General features: G+C 52.5%; 1 protein-coding gene across 1 annotated transcript in view; it reads left to right on the top strand.

Moving 5' to 3' along the window:
• The window catches only part of DENND3 (DENN domain containing 3), a 50,858-nt gene that overhangs the window by 11,956 nt on the left and 14,020 nt on the right, over window positions 1-24,882 (top strand). Inside the window, exons 6-16 of the mRNA XM_068983900.1 lie at window positions 4,084-4,203; window positions 4,445-4,663; window positions 7,526-7,641; window positions 10,508-10,663; window positions 12,415-12,511; window positions 13,289-13,392; window positions 13,911-14,110; window positions 15,824-16,345; window positions 17,973-18,232; window positions 18,346-18,516; window positions 23,209-23,338. Of these exons, the coding sequence (XP_068840001.1) occupies window positions 4,084-4,203; window positions 4,445-4,663; window positions 7,526-7,641; window positions 10,508-10,663; window positions 12,415-12,511; window positions 13,289-13,392; window positions 13,911-14,110; window positions 15,824-16,345; window positions 17,973-18,232; window positions 18,346-18,516; window positions 23,209-23,338 (2,095 nt within the window). The remainder of the gene's footprint in view (window positions 1-4,083; window positions 4,204-4,444; window positions 4,664-7,525; window positions 7,642-10,507; window positions 10,664-12,414; window positions 12,512-13,288; window positions 13,393-13,910; window positions 14,111-15,823; window positions 16,346-17,972; window positions 18,233-18,345; window positions 18,517-23,208; window positions 23,339-24,882) is intronic.

Below are 24,882 nucleotides of genomic sequence, written 5' to 3'. Positions count from 1 at the left end.
GGGTTCCAGTCTCAGAACGCTTTGTGGGGAATGTTTGTTGGATTTCTGTTTCAGGCAGTCATCTTTACTATGTGGATAACTGGTACTTTCTTGCAGTGAAATCATCATAGTTTATGTTCTTATTCTAGAAACTCAACCCCTGCTCACTGAGGCCCTGCTACAGCAGTGAACCAAACTCCCTGAGTTCAGAACAGTGTTGGGGTTGCCTATAATTTGTAGTAGTCTGCCTCTGAGCATAGGTCATGTGTAAATAGTACTTAAAACCAGTTTTCTGTATCTTAGACTCTTGGAGTAACTAATACTTTGTTCCTACATTTCTACCATTTGGAGTGGGAAAGCTTACTGGGGAAATTGTTTTGGGGCAGGTTCATGGGCATCTTCTGGATGCCTCTTTGCCCCACATCCACCCTCTCAGTCACATCTGGGTCCACCTCCAGCAGCTCTTTCCAGTTCCCCTGCTTCCACTGCCCCCGCGGTTCTGGGCCACCAGCTTCTCCCACCTGCATGACTTAGGGAACCACTGGGCTATCCACTTCCATTTGTTTTTTAAAGTTTTTATTTATGTATGTGTCTATCTTTGGTTGTGCTGGGTCTCCGTTGCTGCAAGCGGGCTTCAGTTGTGGTCAGCAGAGTTGCAGCGCACGGCCTTCTCTTGTTGTGGAGCGTGGGCTCACGGCACTCAGGCTCGGTACTTGTGGCTCCTGGGCTCCAGAGCACAGGCTTGGTAGTCGTGATGCATGGGTTTTAGTTGCCCCGTGGCATATGGAATCTTCCCAGACCAGGGACTGAACCCATGTCCCATTGATGGTGGATTCTTAACCACTGAATCACCGGCAAAGCCCTCCACTTCCAGTCTTGACCTTGCATTCAGTCTATCCTTTGCACAGTGGATAAAGAGATCCTTAAACTCTATTCTTTCCTTTCGGACTTAAGACCCCGCACTGGTTTCTCCCTGGCCCCTCCACCCAGACCTGCCTGCCCCGTGTTACCATCCGGCTCCGTCTGCACCAGGCAGTCCTGGCTCACTGTCGTTCGGCCGCACTGGGCCCCTGTCGTCCCTTGCACAGGACCTTTGCACGTGCTGGTGCCCCTTCAGCTCCTGCCACTCTCTCAGGCCTGGCTCAGGTGCCAGGTCTCAGAGCAGCCCCTCTCACACTGTCCAGCACAGCCTCTTGCTCTCCTGCAGAGCTCAGCACAGCGGCAGTGTGGGCTTGAGTGTGCCTGTTTTCTGTTTAACATCCAGTTCCTCCATCGGATGCTGGGCCACAGGAGCTCAGAGGCCGTGCTCAGAGCTGTATTTCCAGCACTTGGCCTCTGCCCCACAGAGCACTGTTCAGTGAGTGAACGAAAGGATGTTCCAGCATCACCAGCAGTGCTGAGTCAGGGCCTGAGTGCTGGGGCTTGTGGTTTGTCGTGGGCTACGTTTGGATTAGACGTCCCTAGGCTCCTCCACTAACAAATCTAATTAGCTGTAGGGTCCCAGCTGGTATGGTGGCCTTCGTCTGTCGTAATGCGTGTTGTAGAATTGTGGCTGTTGACTCTTGTGAAGAAACCTAAGAGGTCAGTTTCATCTGATGTGGGAGCTGATTAAGCAGTGTTTTCCAGAACCCACTGCAAACCAGTGTCAGACACCCCATCTGCCTGTGTGAGAGCCCTTGCTGAGTGCTCCTGTGTGCCTGAGGCCAGGGCAGGCTTAACAGTGCTGTCCCCAGCTCTCCACCTCTTCAGAGGGACCCTGTCTTCCTCCTTCACATCTGCCTTCTGCTTCAACCTTTAACACATAATAAGCATCTTGTGAATGTGGGATTTGAATTTGAAGCGTCATTTTAAAATAATATCATTTAGAAAGATAAAGTGTCCTTAAAATTGTTTTGAATTCCGTATCTTTAAGGAGCTCTGGGGCGTCCCCGGTGGCTCAGGGGTAAAGAACTCACCTGCGGTGCAGGAGCCACAGGAGACTCAGGTTGAATCCCTGGGTTGGAAAGACTCCCTGGAGGAGAGCTTGGCAACCCACTCCAGTATTCTTACCTGGGAAATCCCATGAACAGAGGAGCCTCGTGGGCTATAGTCCATGGGGTCACAAAGAGTCGGACATGACTGAAGCGACTTAGCACGCTCTCAAGGAACTTTGTTAAATTGAAACTATAAGCAAATACATAATAAGTAGTAACCACAAATAATGTATACTGGTTAAGATTGGTTTGAACATGCTTGATCAAGAATTGGTGCTAATCAAACTGGATATTTGGGAGGCAGTTTATCTTTGTTGTGTCAATGAACAATTTGCTGTTTAATTAAAGAATTTAAGGGAGTCTGGGTGAAAAAAGACATTCAGTTCAGTTCAGTCGCTCAGTCATGTCTAACTCTTTGGACCCCATGGACTGCAGCCAGACCTCCCTGTCCATCACCAACTCCAGAGCTTCCTCAAACTCATGTCCATTGAGTTGGTGATGCCATCCAACCATCTCATCCTCTGTCATCCCCTTCGCCTCCCACCTTCAATCTTTCCCAGCAACAGGGTCTTTTCAAATGAGTCAGTTCTTCACATCAGGTGGCCAAAGTGTTGGAGTTTCAGCTTTGGCATCAGTCCTTCCAGTGAATATTCAAGACTGATTTCCTTTAGGACGGACTGGTTGGATCTGCCTGTAGTCCAAGGGACTCTCAAGAGTCTTCTCCAACACCACAGTTCAAAAACATCAATTCTTCTGCGCTCAGCTTTCTTTATAGTCCAACTTTCACACCCATACGTGACTATTGGAAAAACCACAGCTTTGACTAGACGGACCTTTGTTGGGAAAGTAATGTCTCTGCTTTGTAATATGCTGTCTAGGTTGGTCATAACTTTTCTACCAAGGAGCAAGCATCTCTCAATTTCATGGCTGCACTCACCATCTACAGTGATTTTGGAGCCCCCCAAAATAAAAGTCTGTCACTGTTTCCATTGTTTTCCCATCTATTTGCTATGAAGTGATGGGACCAGATGCCATGATCTTAGTTTTCTGAATGTTGAGTTTTAAGTCAACTTTTTCACTCTCCTCTTTCACTTTCATCAAGAGGCCATTTAGTGTAGGGAATATGCTATGCATAGGCCTGTACTGTAATTAACAGAGCTTCTTTGAAGAATAAGAACTACTTCCTCATAGCCCCCAGGCAAAGGGCTGGGAGCAATGAAAAGTACATCGTAGAAAACCATCTTGAAAACAAGATGTTGAATTACTGATGTGACTGATGGAAAACCATCAGTGACTCTTCTCCTGACCAGAGCCTTGAGGGAGTTGCTGAGAAAATTTGTCACTAGCTGAGGGGCTGTTAAACAGAGTCATGAAAGGCCTGAAGGTTGGATATTGAGGACTGTGCATTGCATATCTTTATCCCCATCTGAGATTTTAAAAAACAGAAATCTCTAGAGCACCTACAAGGAAGTAGATGTTAGCAATAAAAAGCATGCAAGTATTAGGATCTGGGCTTTTGCCTGTGAGTGGCATCAGCCCCCTGATCCCCACCTTATTTCTGAGTCTTATTTTTCCTGATTCTTTTGCGGTACCGCTCCCTGAGGTCGGTTCGTTGTTGGGCTGGTCCCAACACTTTAGTTCTTCACTTTCTGTCATAAGGGTGGTGTCATCTGCATATCTGAGGTTATTGATATTTCTCCCGGAAATCTTGATTCCAGCTTGTGTTTCATCCAGTCCAGCATTTCTCAAGATGTACTCTGCATATAAGTTAAATAAGCAGGGTGACAGTATGCAGCCTTGACGTACTCCTTTTCCTATTTGGAAGCAGTCTGTTGTTCCATGTCCAGTTCTAACTGTTGCTTCTTGACCTGCATACAGATTTCTCAGGAGGCAGGTCAGGTGGTCTGGTATTCCCAAAAGACATTAGGTCCTCAGTTTGTCATGAAATGTTCCTGGGAGTTCTGTTTATCTCTAGACGGTTTTATTTCTGTGACATTGGAGGTGACAGCATGAGTCTTCGAAAGTGTCTTCTAACTCAGATGATTTCTGAGCCCAAATGGTGAATTTCAGTGCATTTCAGCCTCTGCTGGAAGCAGCTCCCTGAGCCAATGATGGAAACTGGTTGTTGCAGATATTTAACATGAAACCACTACAGATCGTGTTTCCCTCGAGAGCGGACCCCGAAAGCCCCCTCATTGACTTGGACCTTCACCTGCCCTTGCTGTGCTTCAGACCTGAGAAGGTGCTGCAGGTATGCGTCCCTCCACACCTGTGAGCACTTCATGCTAACTGACTTAACGGGACATCAAAGAGAGGTTCTTCCTTTTTTGCTTAAAAACAACCTTCACCGCAGAGCACACTGTTGGGGTCAGGGTGGTCTGGGTTCTGGCAAATGGACTGGGGGAGCCGGGAGGGAGTTGCCCCGCGTCCGGCCTCCCGGGCGGCACCCTCACGATGCTTCAGGCTTGTGCTGTCCCCCGCCTGCCCCCCAGATCCTCACCTGCCTCCTGACGGAGCAGCGCATCGTCTTCTTCTCGTCCAGCTGGGCTCTGCTGACGCTCGTGGCCGAGTGCTTCATGGCCTACCTGCACCCCCTGCAGTGGCAGCACACCTTCGTGCCCATCCTGTCCGGGCAGATGCTGGACTTCCTCATGGCGCCGACCTCCTTCCTCATGGGCTGCCACCTTGACCACTTTGAGGAGGTCAGCAAGGTGAGCACTCACTGCTGGATTCAGGGCGCTGAGTCAGCGACTTTGGGAGGATGCATGGGGAGCTGTTGGGCAGCGAAGGGGGGGAGCGCAGAGGACTGGGGCGGCTCCAACACAGGGCACCGGTGCACCCTCCTTGTCCTCGGGGTGTACTCAGGGCCCGCGCTCCGAGCATCACACCTGACACCACTTCTCAGGTTTTCAGGGAGGCGAGGGCAGGCGTCGCAATCGAGGGAACTGATTTCGAGTGTCGCCTCTGCTGTGTACTAGTTTTGCGACCCTGAATGGCTTATTGGCCCTTGCTAAGCCTCAGTCTCCTCATCTGTGAAGTGGGCATGGCCGTGGCCTCCTGGCAGGGTTCTGGCTCAGGAATGTCCCCCCTCCATCCTGGCCAGGGTTCTGGCTCAGGAATGTCCCCCATTCCTCCTGGCAGGGTTCTGGCTCAGGAATGTCCCCTGTCCCTCCTGGCAGGGTACTGGGCTTGGTGGATGGAAGCCACCATGATACATGATACTGTTCCATATTTTCCATTTTCACTGTTATTGATTAAGCCTCTGCTGTTCATTAGTACTGTGAACCTACTTCCTAGATGAATGCAGGTGCGTGCTTGGTGTCCGAGGGGTCTGTGGGCCTTGCTAAATCCAGTGGCGTTTACTCGCTCGGGGGCAGACCTGGGTCCTGATGGGACGCTGCTGGCTGCAGCATTAGGCAGCGTTGGGGCAAACAGTGGGTGCTTCATAAGGGCAGCTGTTTTTGCTGCTGTGCCGACGGGGTGCATTTCAAAGGGGAGCTCAGGCCGTAGACATCGCCAGCAGTAAGAGCAGATTGGGATTTCTTAAAATGGCTTTTTTTTCAGATACTATTTACATACCACAGAGTTTCCTGGACTAAAATGTACAACTCAGTGGCTTTTAGTAACTTGGTGGAGCTGTGGTGACTAATTTTAGACTTTTTGGGCAGCCCACAGAGAAACCCTGCCTGTGTTAGCAGTCACCCCACCACCACCACGCCCCCCCAGACCCTGGCCACCGCTGCCTGCTCTGTGGACCTGCCTGTTCTGTATACGTGAATTTTACATAGGTGGAATCGTTCAGTGTGTGGTCTTTTGTAACTGGCTTTCACTTAGTGGTGTGTTTTTGAGGTTCATCCATGCAGCAGCCCTTTATTTTTATTGCCCAGTAGGGTTGCCCTGAATGAAGAGACCACAGTTGTTTATCCATTCATGAGTTGAGGACATTTGTGGTTGTTTCTATGTTTTGACTGTTGTGAACGGTGAGGCTGTGAACACTCACGTACAGGTCTTTGTGTGGACATGCGTTCATTTATTTACCTCGGTACACACCTTGGAACACACCTGGGAGAGAAATTGCTGGGGCCAGTGCTAGTACTGTGTTTAACCTGGAGAGATGTCCAGGCTGCAGCTACCTGGCTCACCGTCCCTCCAGCATGGGGAGGGCTCCGGCTTCCTGCCTCCCCTCAGTGCGTGTCACCGGTCTTTCTGTTTTCAGCCTCTTGCTGGCCGGTTTGGTTGACTGGCATCGTGGAGGTCTTTTTCTGGTGCTTATTGGTAGTTGGTCCAAGGTGGGTTCTCATGTAACTTTTTCATTTTAATTTTAATTAACATGTAGTTGATTTACAGCGTTGTGTTTGCTATTTCAAAAATGTCTCCGTGTGCGCAGAACCCGAGAGGAGTGGGTTGCTGCACAGCCCGCTCTGTCCTCGGAGGTTGTCCGGGTTTTTCCTGGCGTTTGCAGCATAGCACAGCTGAGCCCTGTGCCCCTCCTGGGGGTGGAGCTGGCATGTCTGTGTTCTTGGCAGACTCGGTGACTCACTCACCGGGGACAAACACGCTTTGGGAAAAGGCCATTCAGACCTCCTGGAAGGAACGGAAAAACGTCACTCTTGGAAATGAGGCAAAAATAGCCATGCTCTGGAGTTAAAACTGGGTTTCTTTTTTCAGTCGTCAGGGGAAAAACCGCCTTCATTTGGGCCCATCAGGAGGCACAGGGACTTGACTCCGCTCCGCAGAGGAAGTCCGTGAAGGAAGTCCTCCTAGCCTCCTGCTCCGGGAGGCGTCAGGGCAAGGCAGCATGTCTTGACTGAACGCGTTTGGGGTTTGGATGTTTCCTTGATGGTGCTGGGCATGTGGACGGGGTCCTTGTAAAAGCTGGGCATTCACACGCCGAGGATGCCTGTCCCCTCCAGTGCAGTCCTCTGCTCTGGGGCACGTGTTTGCATACTTCATGTGAGCACGCATACTCCATACTGCAGTGCGGAACACACACTGAGAGGCCGGCCCGGCAGGAAAGCCAGGGAGAGTTTGGCATCGTGTTCCCGAGACAGTTGAAGTGCAGAACTTAGGGGTGTGACTAAGTATTTGTGTGTTCCATCACAGATAAGACTTCACAAGTAAGCCACACACACGTCTCAAGAATGCTTGAGTGTGTGGGCTCCCTGAGCCCAGGGCCCACCTGGGCTCTGGTCCTTGGGGGTGGGGAGCTAGCCGTGCAGCCCAGCAGGCACCCTGAGTGTTGAATGTCGGGGTGCTCTGGCTGGAGCTCTGGAATGTCCTCTCCGGCTCCCTGAAGTGGTCCATGGAGTGTTTGTACCAGGGAAGGGGGAGGCCTGACCTCCTGTGTTGGAATCTTGACTCAAGGCATGTTTAATCACCTTAGCTTATTAACCTGACTCAGGGTATGCATTGCATTTTGGAGCAGACAACATAAGGCTTTGTGTGCATATTAAATATATAATAATTTAATTAATGATGACTTGATTTTAGTGAATGCAAAATGTAGCTTTGTGTTTTCAAAGATGTATACAAATTCAGATTCTTACTTTGATCTTTACACACTTATTTTATAGGAAGCCGATGGTTTAATTCTGATAAACATCGACAATGGGAACATCACCTACTCTAACGATGAGGAGGTTGATGTTCCCGACATCCCTCTCCTGGCCGCGCAGACGTTTATTCAGAGGTAAGGGGAGAGATCGTGTATGTTTGGGAAAGTCTTGCTCAGGTTTGTACTTGCCACATCTGAGTATCTTTTCCATTCTTATATTAACCGATGGTTTATGTTTTTAATGGGGTTTCCCTGGTGTCTCAGACAGTAAAGAATCTGCAGGCAGAAAAAAAAAAAGAATCTGCCTGCAGTGCTGGGTTCCATCCCTGGGTCGGAAAGATCCCCTGGGGAAGGGAATGACTTCCTACTCCAGTATTCTTGCCTGGAGAATTCCGTGGACAGAGGAACCTGGCGGGCTACCGTCCAAGGCGTTGCAAAGAGTCGGACACGACTGAGCGACTAACACTTTTACTTTAAAAAAAAAATGTATTTAATAGTTTGGAAATTACTTGTGAATGCTTAAATATAAAAGTTGGTTGTCTTTATTCTGATCCTGTCTAAATACTAAGTGGCCCCTGAACCAGAGGAGTCACACCCCTGGGGCACCTCCCAGCCCCCTTCTGGACTCAAGATCTCTGAAGTCCCTTCTCCTTCATTCATTTCTTCACCCATTCACTCACCAGATATGTGTCCAGTGCAGCAGGCAGAGTATTGTATAATGAGCAAGCCAACGTGGCCCCCGCCTCGTGGCACTGTCAGCTGGGGGACCCTGACGGCCGTGCCCCCTGCCCTTCCCTGCACGGGCAGCTGTCTTCCCCTTTGGCCCCCACCCCTCCCCCCACACAGAGCTCTCTCTCAGTGCTGCTATTTTTCTGTGACTGTGTCGTGGCCGTCTCTCTGACTACACTTTACTGGCCGAGCTCAGGCCTGACGCGCTTTTCCCAAAGAGGGCAGGTGATAACTGGTGAGGCTCCGCAGGTCCCACGGCTTCTGTCGCGGTGGGAGAGGCGTGGCAGTGAGGGGCCGCCCCACGAGTGTCTTCGGGGGCGAGTGGGGGAGGTGTGGTCACTACTTATGCCCGGATGAAGGTGGATCCAGGGTGGGCGAGGACAGAGCCGGGCCCCCTCAGGGGGTCCTGCAGAGGGACGTTCCCCTCTTGGAACCTAATAAGGTGGTAGTGGGAGAGATCCTGCTTTTAGTATTCCAGCCCTAGTGTGGACCGCAGGCACCCGGGTGTGGAACTCGTGGGCAGACCCTTGCAGGGCGAGGGGCGGGGGTGAGCGCAGCAGCTGCTACTGGCCGTCTCCCGTCTGTGCTCACTGTCCCCCTTTATCTTGTCTGCCGTTAGGAGGTCAGACACAGGCTGAGCCGAGGCCTGAGAGCAGGGGAGGGAGCGGGTGGTCCTCCTCTGGCTCCATAACTTGGCTGTTCTCATCTGTGCCTCTTACTGTGTACCAGTCAGCGGGGGCTGCTGTAACAGACACCTCCTAAGCGACAGACATCTACTGCCTCCCAGTCCTGGAGGCTGGAAGTTCAAGGTCAAGGTGCCAGTAGGGCTGGTTCCTCCCTGTGTCCTCACGTGGTCGTGCCCCCGGGGGTGTCGTGTTTTAATCCCATCGTATTGGAGTAGGTCCAGCCTTATGACCTCATTTTAACTTAATTGCCTCTTTGAAGGCCCCAACTCCAAACATAGACGCTGTGAGGTACTGGGGGTCAGGGCTCCGACGTGGGAATTTGGGGAACAGACAGTTCAGCCTGTCACATCTTGGCATTGATTACCCCCTCTCCCTGGATGGTTTCTACAGTCGGTGGGAGCGCCACCTGTATCAGTGGTCCTCCCATCGTAAACAATCTTACAGCACCCAGAGCCTGGGCTGCGGGTGTGGAGGCCCGCGTGGCTGGTGGGTCGTGCTCACGGGGCCCAGCCAGGTGGCCTGGTGGAGTGTCTCCCTGTGTGAACTCAGAAGGCGAAACCCACATTCCTCACCGTCTGGGTTTCTGATAAGCAAAGTCTGCATTCCCCGATTTTTGAGGACTGATCTTGGCCAGCGTCTGACGAAGCTTCTCAAGTGTTTGCTTGGGTGGAGCACATCCAATGAGATGAGATCTCGCCTCTGCCCACGTGTTACTGTGAGAATTCTAGAACCTTCCCAGGGTTCTCGCTTGGTCAGACCCCCAGGGGTGGGAGGTGGCGTCTCAGGCTCACCACGAGGGGCTGTTTATAAACGTGAACTAACCTGTGCGTGGTTGGTGGCATGGCTGTGAAGGGCCCTGGGACCGTCATCCGAGCCATGGCCGTGGGCCTCCTCTTGGGGACCAGGTGCCTGAGCACCCACCCAGCGTCTTTGGTGGGAAGACGCCCCTGCGCCTGGGCGCCCTGTGCCGTGCTGCCTTCCTCGCCTTGAGCGGAGCATGTGTTTGCTGTGTCCCCCCCTGCCCCGCCGGATCTCTAGACACGTGTCATGTGGGTTTATTTGCATATTTAAAGCCTCCGACTCTCTCCTTGGTGTTCAAAGTCACATCTAAAGGTGCAGTCATGGCTGGTGCTGGGGATGCGGGGGTCCTGTGTGATGAAGACCCCTGGGAGCCCCCGTCCCTGAGAACCGCCCCTGAACAGGTGGCCACGCCTCGAGCACCGGCACCTGCTGGGGCAGGGCCTTCGTGCCCAGGCCCTCTGGGAACCCTTTGGCCGTTGTGGAAGAGGGAGTGTTGAAAAGAGGGACGGGATGACTCAGCTTGGACAAAAACACCTGTGGTCCAAAGACAAGGCCTTTGTGGGTTCCTCACTAGTGAGCTGTTTGTGTTGGGACTTGAGTAGACTCCCAGCCAGAATGTGTTTTTAATGACATCCCCTCTCCAACCCCCACCCCGGTATTGATAGGTGTTCTGAGCATCCTAAGAAGGTCAATTTAGCTCTCCCTGGAGGAGTCTCTCCTGCCCGTGAGCAGTGGTCACGTGCTGTGGGCTGAGCTGTGGTCACTATCCCTCTGTTCCTTTCCAGGGTCCAGAGCCTTCAGCTGCACCACGAGCTGGAGCTGGCTCACCTCTGCACCAGCACAGACGTGAACGAGGGCCGGGCCTCCAGGCGGGCCTGGCAGCAGCGGCTCAACTGCCAGATCCAGCAGATGACCCTGCAGCTGCTCGTCAGCATCTTCAGGTATTTAAAGCCCCTCCAGGGTTGTCACCTGGTCCCCAGCCCGCTCCCAGTTCCACGCCGGCCGCGGCCCCAGAGCTCAGGGCCTGAAATCCAGGACTGACGCGGCAGAGGCCCCTGCACCCAGGAGGATCCCTGGGAGTGTGTCAGCCCTGCCCAGGGCCTTCCCACCCCCTCCTCTCTCCTGCAAAGGACCACTGTGGGCGGTCAGCCCCGGGTCGAGGGACAGATGGATTGTTTGGGGCTTGCAGCCCACCCGAAGGAGAGCCCAGGCTGGTTAGCACCCAGGACTGGCCCCCATTAGAAGCTTTTCTTCTTTCTCCCCATTGCCGTCACCTTCAGCATTGGAGTCTGTTGTGTGTTGTTGGGAGCCAGCTCTTGAGCCCAGTCGGTCGAGGGGACAGCGCAGTGTGTTTGCTGTACCGAGATATAGCGCAGGGTCCAGTGGCTGTTCTGGCCTAAATGTGCAGTCCTTTAAGGAATGTCCGATAGGTCTATGCCGACATTCATGTTAACTTTGTGGCAAAGTTATTGGTAGGAAAGCCTTTTTTTCCTTCCAGTTCTCTTTTCTCTGCTTTGTCTTGCAGCCTCTCTCTCCCCTGTCTCACCCCTCTGCTCCTCCTCCCGCCCTTGGGTCGTGCGTGGCAGGGAAAGTGGCAACTCCAGGTCCTCTTCTGATCTGGACGGACCCAGCCTGGGAATGGTTTAGACCAGAGCCGGCCCGCTTGACAGCACTGTGTGATTCAACATTTTAACGGTTGTGTTTTTTAGCCGTCTTTCCTTACATAAAGCAAATAATCTATTAGAAGAAAAATGGGATGTTACCTTATAGGTGGGTTGCGTTAGCTCTCTGCTTAAGGCACTGCAATTTGTGTGGTCGTAGAAACGTTGTTTTCCTTTTGTTCTTTTAATATGGAATCTTTTATGAATGATTTCCCAGGTAGCGCTAGTGGTAAAGAACCTGCTTGCCAATGCAGGAGACATAAGAGACACGTAAGGGTTCGATCCCTGGGTCGGGAAGCTCCCCTGGAGTAGGAGACGGCAACCCACGCCAGTGTTCTTGCCTGGAGAATCCCTGTGGACAGAGGAGCCTGGTGGGCTACAGTTCATGGGGTCACAAAGAGTTGGACACGACTGAGCATGAACATGCAAGCTTGATGAGTTTAGGTCATTAAAAAGCAGACAGTATGATTCTAAAAGCTGGCTTCCCCTAGATGAAGTCACGCCTCTCCTCACAGGAGAGGGAAAACATTGAACATCCACGTCCTGAATATGCTCTGTATGGTTATTGATTCTGTTGGTAGCTATCTCGTGAGATCTGGGGCGTCGTGTGGCCCAGTCCCCGTGGAATGCAGATTTGGAAGTGGCCAGTAGGGGCCCAGCTGGCAGCCAAGCTGGGCTAATGCCCAGGGTCTGTCTGCCCTTCCTGTGTCATCACCCTGAACTCAGTCTTATTAGCATGAACAATCACGGACAATCACATCTTCTTCATCTGAATAAGAAGCTAAGGGGCTCAAGACAGACCCACGTCCCCCTGCCCGCCCCCCAGAGCTTCATTCCAGCTGGAGGAAAGCTATATTGAAGTGACAGGCCAGCCTGACCACGGGTTACACTCAAACCCTCGGAGCTCAATAATCCTTGTGCAGACAGGGCTTTTCAAACTGTGTGTTTCTTGCCATCATTTTTCTGCTAACACAATATGCTTTTCATGTGTTTGAAAGCATTTCAACATTTAGACTGTCTTTCTTCATCAGGGAAGTGAAGAATCACTTGAATTATGAACACAGAGTGTTCAATAGTGAAGAGTTTCTCAAAACAAGAGCTCTAGGGGACCAGCAGTTTTATAAACAGGTGAGAGGCGTATGGGGTTTGTGTGCGTGTCTATATTCCATCCTTCGCACTTTTCTGTGCTTAAAATACTTTTCACATCCAGGGTTTCCAGCATCTGTTAATACTTTATTCGGTGTTTTAGCTTTTCTAGAAGTTTGTTTGAGCGTGGGTCCTGCTGATCCTTTGCCCAGCTCTTATTTTCTTGATCGGCTTTTTAGAGTGATATACATGTAACTCAGTGCACCTGTTTTAAGTGTGGAGTGCTGAGTTGTGGCCAAGGCCCATGCCTGGTAGCCCCTTCCTCAGCCTGGATCTGGGCGCATCCTATCAGCCCGCACAATTCCATGCCCTTCCCATCACCGCCTCCTCACCGCCATGTCCGCTCTCCCTGGGATCTGCCTGGGAGGTTGTTCTGCGTGAGTCTGTGGGTGGGTGGGGTGGCTGTGAGGTGGGCATGTGGGGGAGGCCACCATCCCCAGGAGATCCCACAATTGATGACTCAGCTGCTGTTGTCCTAGAGGGCAGAGTGGTTTGGGCTTTCGAATTTTTTGTTTTTTTTTTTCAAACGTAAAGAGTGTCTTATTCTTTGAGGTTGGCTGGTGAGGGATTGAGGAGGATCTTAGTTTAGATTCTGATGAACTAAGAAAGCTGCCTGTGTTGGGAACTTGGGTCTAGAGGTGCTGGCCAGAGGCCTCGGTGGGTTGGGGAAGGGCCACTCGTGCAGCAGCTGCAGGGCCCCTGGTGGCTCAGAAGGGCAGTGGAGCAGGCGCAGTGACCGCCCCTCGGCGTCTCTTCCAGGTCCTGGATACATACATGTTTCACGCCTTCCTCAAGGCCCAGCTCAGCAGAAGGATGGATGCCTTTGCCCAGATGGACCTCCACACGCAGTCTGAGGAGGACAGGTATGCACGTTAGGTTCTGAAGGATGCGCCGCTCTCTGGGGGTCGAGACGCTCAAGCAGCAGCTGTCTCTGGACGGAAGAACAATAAATCGGAGGAGTCTGACATTTTGATGTGTGGGAGCTGGCTGGCGGGCCTGGCTCCTCCCGGCGGCTCTGTCTCCTGTGGGGGGGACACTGACATGCCCCCAGAGCAGCTCCGGCTCTGCGTTCGGGCCGTTCTCTCCCCGTCTTCCTTCTCACGCTCTCCCGACATCTTCGCCGTTTCCTGCCTCCTCTGTGTTGCTTTTCCTGAACTCCTGAAACATGCATCACCGTCAGCAATGCCCTCGTTTATCCTGTGTGTGAGACCTCTCCTGGGGGGGCGTGGCCTGCACTCAGCCTTCACTACACGTGGGAGAGCCAGGCAAGCTCCCGCCATTTCTCCCTTGGCACGGGGATACTGGACACTTGGAAAATGCCCAGTTGAGCCCATTCTTTGATCATTATTGTACACGTAAGATGTTGGGACTTTCCACCCAGGATAAATGGGATGCTCCTGAGTCCGAGGAGACCCACGATCGAGAAGATGGCCAGCCGGAAGTCCTCAACCCCACATGCGGCCCACCGGCGCATGGTGGTCAGCATGCCCAACCTGCAGGACATCGCAGTGCCAGAGCTGCCGCCCCGGAATTCGTCGCTTCGGAAGATACAGACCACGGAGTGTGGGAGCAGCGGCGCAGGTGGGCCAGCCACACCCCTTCCGTGACCTTTCCCAGTCACGTGATTCTAACCCTGCCAGTTGCTGAAAGAAGTCAGAGCTCATTCCAGGAGAAGGGAATGGGCCTTTTTTGGGGGGGGTGGTGGAAGGGGGCAGGTTCTAATAGTTTGATTATTTGAAATATTCTTAGAATATTTATTTCGCAAACTATGTTCATTATAGAAAATGATTTCTTGTCTGTATTTTCCATCAATCACCTGGTTCCCAACTGCTGAAGACCACAGCTATTCATGGTTTTCATGTCTGTCAAACATGTGTGGGTATATGCGTGTATATGCATATTTACCTAGGAGACACCTGTTTACGTGTATCACTGTCTAATGAGGTGCAGCGACTATTAAGCCTCCAGTGATGCCAGGCCAGTGCCCTGCCCCCGTGGATGGGGAGGAAGGCAGATGATAGAAATGCGTAACACTGGTGGGGGGTTAGCTGAGGTCTTCAGTATCGTGACATGGTCAGGGTGGTGACGGGCAGGGCCGTGCTGTGGGGTGGGGGGCTGTGCTGTGGTCTCAGGAGGTGGACGCTAGGGGAAGGGCGTGCCATGGGAGGCAGCGGCTGCAGCTCCACCCACATGCAGAGCATCTGCTTCGGGTCCCCTTGCTGATGAGTTGCTGTAAAACCCGTTTGGACCTGTGTGAGCCCTTGTGTCCTTCCAATGTGAGCCGCAGCGAAGCCGGTCACGTGTGATGCCACTTGTGGGTGCTTGGGGCTTCTCCTCGAAGCCCCAGGGAGGGGTCTCCACCCCTCCTCAGTGGACGGAGAAGTAGGGGGGAGACGGTGCTGTGGGTGGAGGCACCGGGTACCAGCCGGTGTCTCCTGTGCATTGGCCTGAGAGCCAGAGGCTGAGGGAGGAGCATGTCCTCGCTGCCGGGAGGGGCTGTGTGTCCAAATGAGCAACCTTCTGGAGGCCCCTGGTGGGTCTGAGTCCCCTGCGCAGCTGCCTGCCAGCTCTGTGACCCTGGGCATGCCGCTCTGCCTCTCTGGGCCTGCACGCCCTCTCTTGTAGAGCATCGTGGGGCTCTGTGCTCTGCACTGGGCCCGCTCGCTGGAGGACGATGTTCCACTCCCTCTGCCCTCTGCCCCTCCCCCAGGCTCCTCCGCCATCCTCCAGGCTTTGTTACTGAGACCCCACCTCCTTGGGGTGAGCTGCTTCCTGCGGCCTGGCCTCGTCCACTGGCGCTGCCCAGGAGCCATGGGGGTGAGGCTGTGGAAGGCACTGGCGTGACACACGGCTGGTTAGGTGTGACATGCAGCAGCTGTGTGCTGGGGGCTAGTGGAGACCTCCACCCCACACCTGTGAGATGAGTGTGGCAACAGTACCCGTGCACAGAGCTGCTGCTAAGGTAAAAGAAATGGCTGTTTAACAGGGCTTGCTTGCCTGGCAGGTACCTCTCAACCTAGGTTATTAGCTTAATCCTCCAGCAAAGACTCAGCATCACGTGTTTCAATTTAGCCATCAGCAGTTTTAGCAAATAAAATAATGCCATACTCTCAGGGTGCCACAGGAGGCCGCTGGGGGCCTCCTTTAGCGTGGGGTTCGTGGAACTTCCTGGAAGATGTACCTGGTTCCTGCTCCATGCTGTACCCAGGGCCCAGAAACAACAGAGTGCTGGGGTGGGAATGCACGTCTGCCTCTAAGGTCTGCGCTTACCGCTCACTTCCCCTTCACCCCCAGTTCTGGACATGCCCCCCAAGTCGACGCACACCTTCAAGATCCCAGAAATCCACTTCCCGCTGGTGGCCCAGTGCGTGCAGGCGTTCTACGCGGACTGTGTGGCCCAGCTGAGCAAGGCCATAGGCTCGCTGACCCCCGAGAACTCGGTGCTGCTGGCCAGGTACTTCTACCTGCGGGGGCTGGTGCGGCTGATGCAGGGCCAGCTGCTGGGCGCTCTGCTGGACTTCCAGAGCCTGTACAAGACCGATGTGTGCGTCTTCCCCGCCGACCTCGTCCAGATGACCGTGGAGTCCCTGTCGGCACCCGAGCGCACGCAGGCCGAACGCACGCCCGAGCTGCTCCGGCTCATCAGCGAGGTCATGGACAGGCCAGCGGACGCCCCCAAGGCCGACGACCGCGTCAAGAACTTTGAGCTGCCCAAGAAGCACATGCAGCTGGACGACTTCGTGAAGAGGGTGCAGGAGTCGGGCATCGTGAAGGACACCAGTGTCATACACCGACTGTTCGAGGCGCTGACTGTAGGTAGGAGGACACCTGTGGCCGGGGCCGCCCTGGACGGCAGGTTGGCCCAGCCAGGGAGAGCCTCGTGTGTGTGTGGGTCACTCAGTGTGGAGCCTACCAGGCTCCTCTGTCTATGGGATTCTCCAGGCCAGAATGCTGGAGTGGGTTGCCATGCCCTCCTCCAGGGGATCTTCCTGACCCAGGGATCAAAGCTGGGTCTCCTACACTACAGGTGGATTCTTTACTGTCTGAGCCACTTTTGCCTTCCAGAAAGCCTCATGGGTGGGGGCTTTACCTGCTGACGGACCCAGCAGCTGGCCGAGAAAGGCGGAGGGTCTGGGGAAGCTTGGCGATATCGGTCCTGGGGGACCTGCTCACGGTGTGATGATCCCTCCCTCTGACATGGGGACCCACGGCTGGGATGGGAAGGTCCCTGCGTTTGGAGCAGGAGCCCAGCGGATCATACAGGCCCAGGAGCACACAGAGCAGCACAGCATTGGTGGGGCCGTCTGCCTGGCACCTGCCCACCAGCCAGCAGGGTTTCCTTCCAGGCCTCAGTCTCCCTGTGACAGAGTGCCACAGTGGTTGGGCCTGTGTGGAGGGTAGAGCACAGGAAGTGTTATTAGACGCCATGAGGAAAGAGCATGCCAGCTCAGGGGGTGTCCAGCCAGGAAGACCACCTTGTCCAGGAAGGCTGCCCATGGACTCTCTATCTGGGTTTTGAAGGATGGGTAGGAGTTTTCTGGTCTGGGCACTACAGAGCAGTGTGTACAGAGGCATGTTACCACATGTTGTCACTGTGCTGGGAGGCTAGAGCGTGACCGGAGGAGGGGCCTGACCTTGGAGGAGTCGGCCTCATGAGCAGGGGGAGCCTCAGCCTGGGCGTGAAGTGAAACAGGCCTGCTGGGGGACACTCCCTGTGCAGGGTGTGAGGGGCCCGCTGAGGATGGAGGGCAGATGGATCCACGACGTGGAATGGAGCCACAGGAGCCAGACACGGGGGAGCGTCAGGGTTAAGACGAGCCACTTCTCGCAGCAGCTGAGTGGGAGTTGGGGGTGGTCCCAGCTCCGTGTTACAGATAGGGAGCCAGGTTCGCTCCGTGTCTTGCCTGTGATCACACGGCTGAGCAGCAGTGACGCTGGATTTTGGACTTGGGTCTTTCTCCAGCTCTAGAGCCTCTGAATATTGGACATTTGGGAAGGTTACTGAATCAGTTAAGATCATCATGCTTACAAATAATGATGCATTTGTTCACGTAACCAGAGTACGGAGATAAAGATCAAGCCTTCAGGCCAGGCTTGATCCAGCACTGAGGGAGTGTCTGAGGATCTCTTAGTGCTAGCTACACCCTCGGACTGGCCCCAGGATGGCTGCCCACCAGTTCCTCTATCCTTGTCCCAGGGTCCCCAACTGGTGCCCTGGGAGGCACTGAGACTGCCTGCCTAGGTAGGGGCTAGAGAGGACAGATGGACTCAGCCCAGACCAAGCGCCCGCCTGCGGAAACTGGGTGAGAAGGGGACTCTTTCCGCCGTGCTTCCCGTCCAGGTAGACTTAGGTGCTGGCGCCACCTGCTGCCTCCTGTGGGGAATGCGCAGCGTCCAGGTGTCCGTGGCTTTAAGAACCTCTTTTTATCTTTATAAAACTAAGGACACCAGAAACAGATTGACCCAGAAACGTTCAAAGATTTCTACAACTGCTGGAAGGAGGCAGAAGCAGAGGCGCAGGAGGTCAGCCTGCCTTTGTCGGTGATGGAGCAGCTGGACAAAAACGAGTGTGTGTACAAGCTGTCGCGCTCCGTCAAGACGAATCGCGGGGTGGGCAAGATCGCCATGACCCAGAAGCGCCTGTTCCTCCTCACAGACGGGCGGCCAGGCTACGCGGAGATCTCCACCTTCAGGAACATAGAGGTGAGGCCAGGCCTGGGGCCGCCCGCCGTGGGCCCGCCTCGCGGCTGCTGTTCACCCCGGGCCCCCGCCCAGGCCCGACATTCACTCTCCCACCTCTCTTGCTGCCTCTGCAGGACGTCAGAAGCACCATGGCCACTTTTCTGCTCCTGAGAATTCCCACGTTAAAAATCAAAACGGCGTCCAAGAAGGAAGTCTTTGAAGCTAACCTGAAGACGGAGTGTGACCTCTGGCACCTGATGGTGAAGGAGATGTGGGCCGGCAGGAAGCTGGCCGACGACCACAAGGTCTGTCCCCACCCCGCGGCTCCGGTCTCTCGGCGATGCTTAGCATAGCGCCCGGGCGCAGCATCTCGTCAGAGGCACTGAGGTGGCTGTGCTCCACGTGACTCGGTGCGAGGCCCTGGGGTGCTGGGGGAGGCCTTGGGGGCAAACACGGAGGCCAGCCCGCAGGGCGGTATGCGCGGACCTGGGCTTGGCCTCTGCATTCCGCCTCCTCGGCTCCAGGTGACGCCCGGGGAGGGCAGCGTCGGGGCTGGACTCTGGCAGATGTGAGCTCAGCTCTCAACTCTTTCCCTTCACGGGATTAGGGTTCTGGGCAGGAGTGTGTTAGGTTCCTTCCACAGGGCTACGGTCAAAATCCTAGGGAAGTTTGTAGCTTCACTTACTTTGGGCCAGATTGATGGCTTTGATTACAGCAAGTTAAGACTTCCTAGTCGTGGAGGGTACCCTGGATGGAGGTAACACACGAGGGGCGATGTTTGCCTTGTCTGAATGGCAAGATGAGACAGGAAACCCACAACAGAGTGAGCAAAGGGTCTAAATTGGGAACTCATACAGGGAGCGGTTTCTGAAGTTCTTGAGACCTGCAGTTCACTGGTCACCGGGGAGACGCAGGTGGGGGCGGCAGCCACCCAGTGGCAAACTTCAGGAGGAACGGACGTCCAGGAGTGGAAGAGCTGCCCTCTGTGATGGACGTCCCGTCCCTGGAGGAGCCTGAGGTCAAGGAAATGGAAGGAGGCTTCTGTTTAAAATAAGAAAGGGAGGACTAGGTCCTAAGATTCCAATGTTCTGTGACTTTCGGACTCTCTGATTTTACGTCCACTTGGCTATTTAGCACAACCCAGGTGGCTCCCTGGTAAAAACTCTGCCTGCCAACACAGGAGATGTGGGTTTGATCCCTGGGCCGGGAAGATCCCTTGGAGAAGGGAATGGTAACCCACTTCAGTATTCTTGCCTGGAAAATTCCATGGACAGAGGAGCCCTGTGGGCTGCAGCCCATGGGGTTGAGAAGAGTCAGACACGACTGAGCGACTGAACAACAACAAGAAAGCGCATCACAGCTGGTGGCCGGCAGGCACCCGGGACGGCCGCACAGGCTCGCACCCTGCCCACCCGCACAGGGGCTGCAGCACGCCAGGCCTCCCTGTCCATCACCAGCTCCCAGAGTTCACTCAAACTCATGTCCGTTGAGTCAGTGATGCCATCCAGCCATCTCATCCTCTGTCGTCCCCTTCTCCTCCCGCCTTCAGTCTTTCCCAGCACCAGGGTCTTTCCCAACAAGTCAGTTCTTCGCATCAGGTGGCCAAAGTATTGGAGCTTCAGCTTCAGCATCAGTCCTTCCAATGAATATTCAGGACTGATTTCCTTTAGGATAGACTGGTTGGATCTCCTTGTTGTCCAAGGGACTCTCAAGAGTCTTCTCCAACACCACAGTTCAAAAGCATCTATTGTTTCAGTTCAGTTCAGTCGCTCAGTCATGTCCAACTCTTTGCGACCCCATGAATCGCAGCACGCCAGGCCTCCCTGTCCATCACCAACTCCCGGAGTTCACTCAGACTCACGTCCATCGAGTCAGTGATGCCATCCAGCCATCGCATCCTCTGTCATCCCCTTCTTCTCCTGCCCCCAATCCCTCCCAGCATCAGAGTCTTTTCCAATGAGTCAAGTCTTTGCATGAGGTGGCCAGAGTACTGGAGTTTCAGCTTTAATGTCATTCCTTCCAAATAAATCCCAGGACTGATCTCCTTCAGAATGGACTGGTTGGATCTCCTTGCAGTCCAAGGGACTCTCAAGAGTCTTCTCCAACACCACAGTTCAAAAGCATCAATTCTTCAGCGCTCAGCCTTCTTCACAGTCCAACTCTCACATCCATACATGACCACTGGGAAAACCATAGCCTTGACTAGACGGACCTTTGTTGGCAAAGTAATGTCTCTGCTTTTTAATATGCTATCTAGATTGGTCATAACTTTTCTTCCAAGGAGTAAGCGTCTTTTAATTTCATGGCTGCAGTCACCATCTGCAGCCACCATTTTTTGGAGCACCAAAAAATAAAGTCTGACACTATTTCCACTGTTTCCCCATCTAATTCCCATGGAGTGATGGGACCAGATGTCATGATCTTCGTTTTCTGAATGTTGAGCTTTAAGCCAACTTTTTCACTCTCCTCTTTCACTTTCATCAAGAGGCTTTTTAGTTCCTCTTCACTTTCTGCCATAAGGGTGGTGTCATTTGCATATATGAGGTTATTGATATTTCTCCCGGCTTGATTCCAGCTTGTGCTTCTTCCAGCCCAGCATTTTTCATGATGCACTCTGCCTAGAAGTTAAATAAGCAGGGTGACAATATACGCCCTTGACGTACTCCTTTTCCTATTTGGAACCAGTCTGTTGTTCCATGTCCAGTTCTAACTGTTGCTTCCTGACCTGCATATAGGTTTCTCAAGAGACAGGTCAGATGGTCTGGTATTCCCATCTCTTGAAGAATTTTCCACAGTTTGTTGTGATCCACACAGTCAAAGGCTTTGGCATAGTCAATAAAGAAGAAATAGATGTTTTTCTGGAACTCTCTTGCTTTTTCCATGATCCAGCAGATGTTGGCAACTTGATCTCTGGTTCCTCTGCCTTTTCTAAATCCAGCTTGAACATTTGGAAGTTCATGGTTCACGTACTGTTGAAGCCTGGCTTGGAGAATTTTGAGCATTACTTTACTAGTGTGTGAGATGAGTGAAATTGTGTGATACTTTGAGCATTCTTTGGCATTGCCTTTGTTTGGGATTGGAATGAAAACTGACCTTTTCCAGCCCTGTGGCCACTGCTGAGTTTTCCAAATGTGCTGGCATATTGAGTGCAACACTTTCACAGCATCATCTTTCAGGATTTGAAAGAGCTCAACTGGAATTCCATCACCTCCATTGGCTTTGTTCGTAGTGATGCTTTTTATCAATTGTTTGGTGGTCAGCCTTCTTTATGGTCCAACTCTCACATCCATATATGACCCCTGGAAAAACCATAGCCTTAACTAGATGGACCTTTGTTGGCAAAGTAATGTCTCTGCTTCTTAATATGCTGTCTAGGTGGGTCATAACTTTTCTACCAAGGAGCAAGCATCTCTCAATTTCATGGCTGCACTCACCATCTACAGTGATTTTGGAGCCCCCCAAAATAAAAGTCTGTCACTGTTTCCATTGTTTTCCCATCTATTTGCTATGAAGTGATGGGACCAGATGCCATGATGTTAGTTTTCTGAATGTTGAGTTTTAAGCCAATTTTTTCACTCTCCTCTTTCACTTTCATCAAGAGGCTTTTTAGTTCTTTGCTTTCTGCCATAAGGATGGTGTCATCTGCATATCTGAGGTTATTGATATTTCTACTGGCAATCTTGATTCCAGCTTGTACTTCATCTAGCCCAGCATTTCTCATGATGTACTCTGCATATAAGTTAAATAAGCAGGGTGACAGTATACAACCTTGATGTACTCCTTTCCCGATTTGGAACCAGTCTGTTGTTCCATGTCCAGTTCTAACTGTTGCTTCCTGACCTGCATACACATTTCTCAAGAGGCAGGTTAGGTAGTCTGGTATTCCCATCTCTTTAAGAATTTTCCACAGTTTGTTGTGATCCACACAGTCAAAGGCTTTGGCATAGTCAATAAAGAAGAAATAGATGTTTTTCTGGAACTCTCTCGCTTTTTCCATGACCCAGCGGATGTTGACAATTTGATCTTTTGTTCCTCTGGCTTTTCTAAATCCAGCTTGAACATCTGGAAGTTCACGGTTCACGTACTGTTGAAGCCTGGCTTGGAGAATTTTGAGCATTACTTTGCTAGCATGTGAAATGAGTGCAATTTTGCGGTAGTTTGAGCATTCTTTGGCATTGCTTTTCTTTGGGATTAGAATGAAAACTGACCTTTTCCAGTCCTGTGGCCATTGCTGAGTTTTCCATATCTGCTGGCATATTGAGTGCAGCACTTTCACAGCATCATCTTTCAGGATTTGAAAGAGCTCCACTGGAATTCCATCACTTCCACTAGCTTTGTTGGCAGTAAGTTGCTGTTGTTGTTCAGTTGCTAAGTTGTGTCTGACTCTTTGCAGCCCCATGGACTGCAGCAAGCCAGGCTTCCCTGTCCATCACCATCTCCTGGAGTTTGCTCAAACTCATATGCACTGAGTCGAATGATGCCATCCAATCACCTCATCCTCTGTTACCCCCTTCTCCTCCCACCTTCAACCTTTCCCAGCATTAGGGTCTTTTCCAGTGAGCTGGCTCTTCACATCAGGTGACCAAAGTATTGGCACTTTAGCTTCAGCATCAGTCCTTCCAATGCATATTCAGGATTGATTTCTTTGAGGATTGACTGGTTTGATCTCCTTGCGGTCCAAGGGACTCTCAAGAGTCTTCTCCAACACCACAGTTCAAGAGCATTGGTTCTTCGGTTGTTAGCTTTTACTGGCTGGGTAATTTTATAGGCTAGTGAGTGGGAGGATTATTCCAACTATTTTGGGGAAGGGGTGGAGACAACCAGTATTTGTCGCAACTAAGAGAACATAAGTACATGACATGAAATCCAGACTTAAACTCTGCAGGTGGCTTTGAAAACCACACGTTTTTTGAAGTATTGCTGTGTGTAATGGGACAGAGTCTTAGCGGGACGTGATTTCAGAGACACTGTGCTGGAGATGACTGTGCCTCCCACAGGACCCCCAGTACGTACAGCAGGCGCTGACCCACATTCTCTTGATGGACGCGGTCGTCGGCACGCTGCAGTCACCGGGAGCCATCTATGCAGCCTCCAAGTTGTCCTACTTTGATAGGATGAAGAATGAAAGTAAGGTTTTTATCTGGTTGCCTTTTGTCTTGTCAGCTGGAACCAACCCAAATGTCTCGAACTTCTTTCTTCTGCACTTTTCCCTTTTGAACACCACATCTCCCTCTGCGTCTTTCCTTTTCTCACTTAGCAATCCCCTGGAGCTCTGTGCTCCTCAAGACACACACTGAGGCACCTCACCATTTCATTGTCTGAGTAACAGCCCACTTTACCCTGTATGGTGTTGGTCCTGAATCTGAATTACCAGTGACCCGACAACAGGGTTTCCGTTGAGTGGCTCACAGAATCGCCATCGCAGTCTCTGGAGCTCTGTGGTCAGACACACGCCTGCTGCAGAGCTGCAGGGACCCCTGTGCGTGGTTGTCCTTGACTGCTGGACTGCACTGCTCGGGCGTGGGGAGACCCCCGACGGCCGTCTCACTTTTTTCCCTTGATTCGGTCAGTTCCCCGCCCCTAGGAATTCTCTGGTCTCTTGCTTGTAGGTTTAGATCTGGCTCTCACATTCTGGAAGCCATAGTGGTCAGTGGTTAGCTCAGTTTTTTATTTTTAGAAGATTTTTCAAGTCCAGGAAATAGAAGATAAGAATAGGTTTACACAACATTTTTAGCTACTTCTGTTTTGTGTCCGCTTTTAAATGATCTCCTAAAACGAGCTGTCCTACGCTTTGCATAAAGAAGCAGAGACTATAGAGGACCACTAACTCTATCAGCCTTGCTGTGTGCTGGAAGTCCCATGTGCTCGATTAAACCCACCACGTGAAGCGAATTCATGAAACACAGATGAGCACGTTGTAGGGATTTTTTAAAAATTATTTTGGCCATGCTGGGTCTTTGTTGCGGTGCAGGCTTTCTCTAGCTGTGGCGAGCAGGGACGACTCTCTGCTGCGGCGTGCGGGCCGCTCATAGTGGTGGCGTCTCTGGTTGTGGAGCGCAGGCCCTGGGGCGTGCGGGCTTCCATAGCCGCAGTGCGCAGCCTCAGCAGTTGTGGCTCCCAGGCTTAGGTGCTCTGGGATATGTGCGATAGTCCTGACCAGGGATTGAACACGTGACCCCTGCATTCCTATCCTCTGTACCACCAGGGAAGTCCTGTAGGGATGTTTTTCAGATGACAACTAGTTTTGCTTGCATGCACTTTAAAAAACGTAGCAGTCTTATTGAGAGATAATTCACACACCATTCTCTTTCACAGCGCACACCTTACTGGTTCGAGTGTATTCAGAGCTCTACAGCCGTGAGCACAGTGGGTTTCAAACATTTTCTTCACCCCAGTAAGAAGCCCCATACGTTTTGCAGCCGCCCCTCAGCTGCTGAGCAACCCCTAACCTACTTTCTGTCGTTGGGGAAATGCCCCGTTTTTGCCCAGTGTGAACACTTCCTACACGTGAACTCACAGCAGAGGTGTCCTGTGTGTCCGGCGTCCTTCACGCGGTGACGCACTCCAGGGTGCATCCGTGCGGCAGGGGCCACTCCTTCAGCGCTTTTGTGGCTGAATGTACTGTGCTGGGTGGATACAGTGGAGTTTATCCCTCCCTCCGCCGACCATTT

This window comes from Capricornis sumatraensis, chromosome 11, assembly GCF_032405125.1.
Source record: "Capricornis sumatraensis isolate serow.1 chromosome 11, serow.2, whole genome shotgun sequence".
NCBI lineage: Eukaryota > Metazoa > Chordata > Mammalia > Artiodactyla > Bovidae > Capricornis > Capricornis sumatraensis.
The sequence above is the reverse complement of the archived record's forward strand: the minus strand, read 5'-3'. Positions and strand labels throughout refer to the sequence as shown.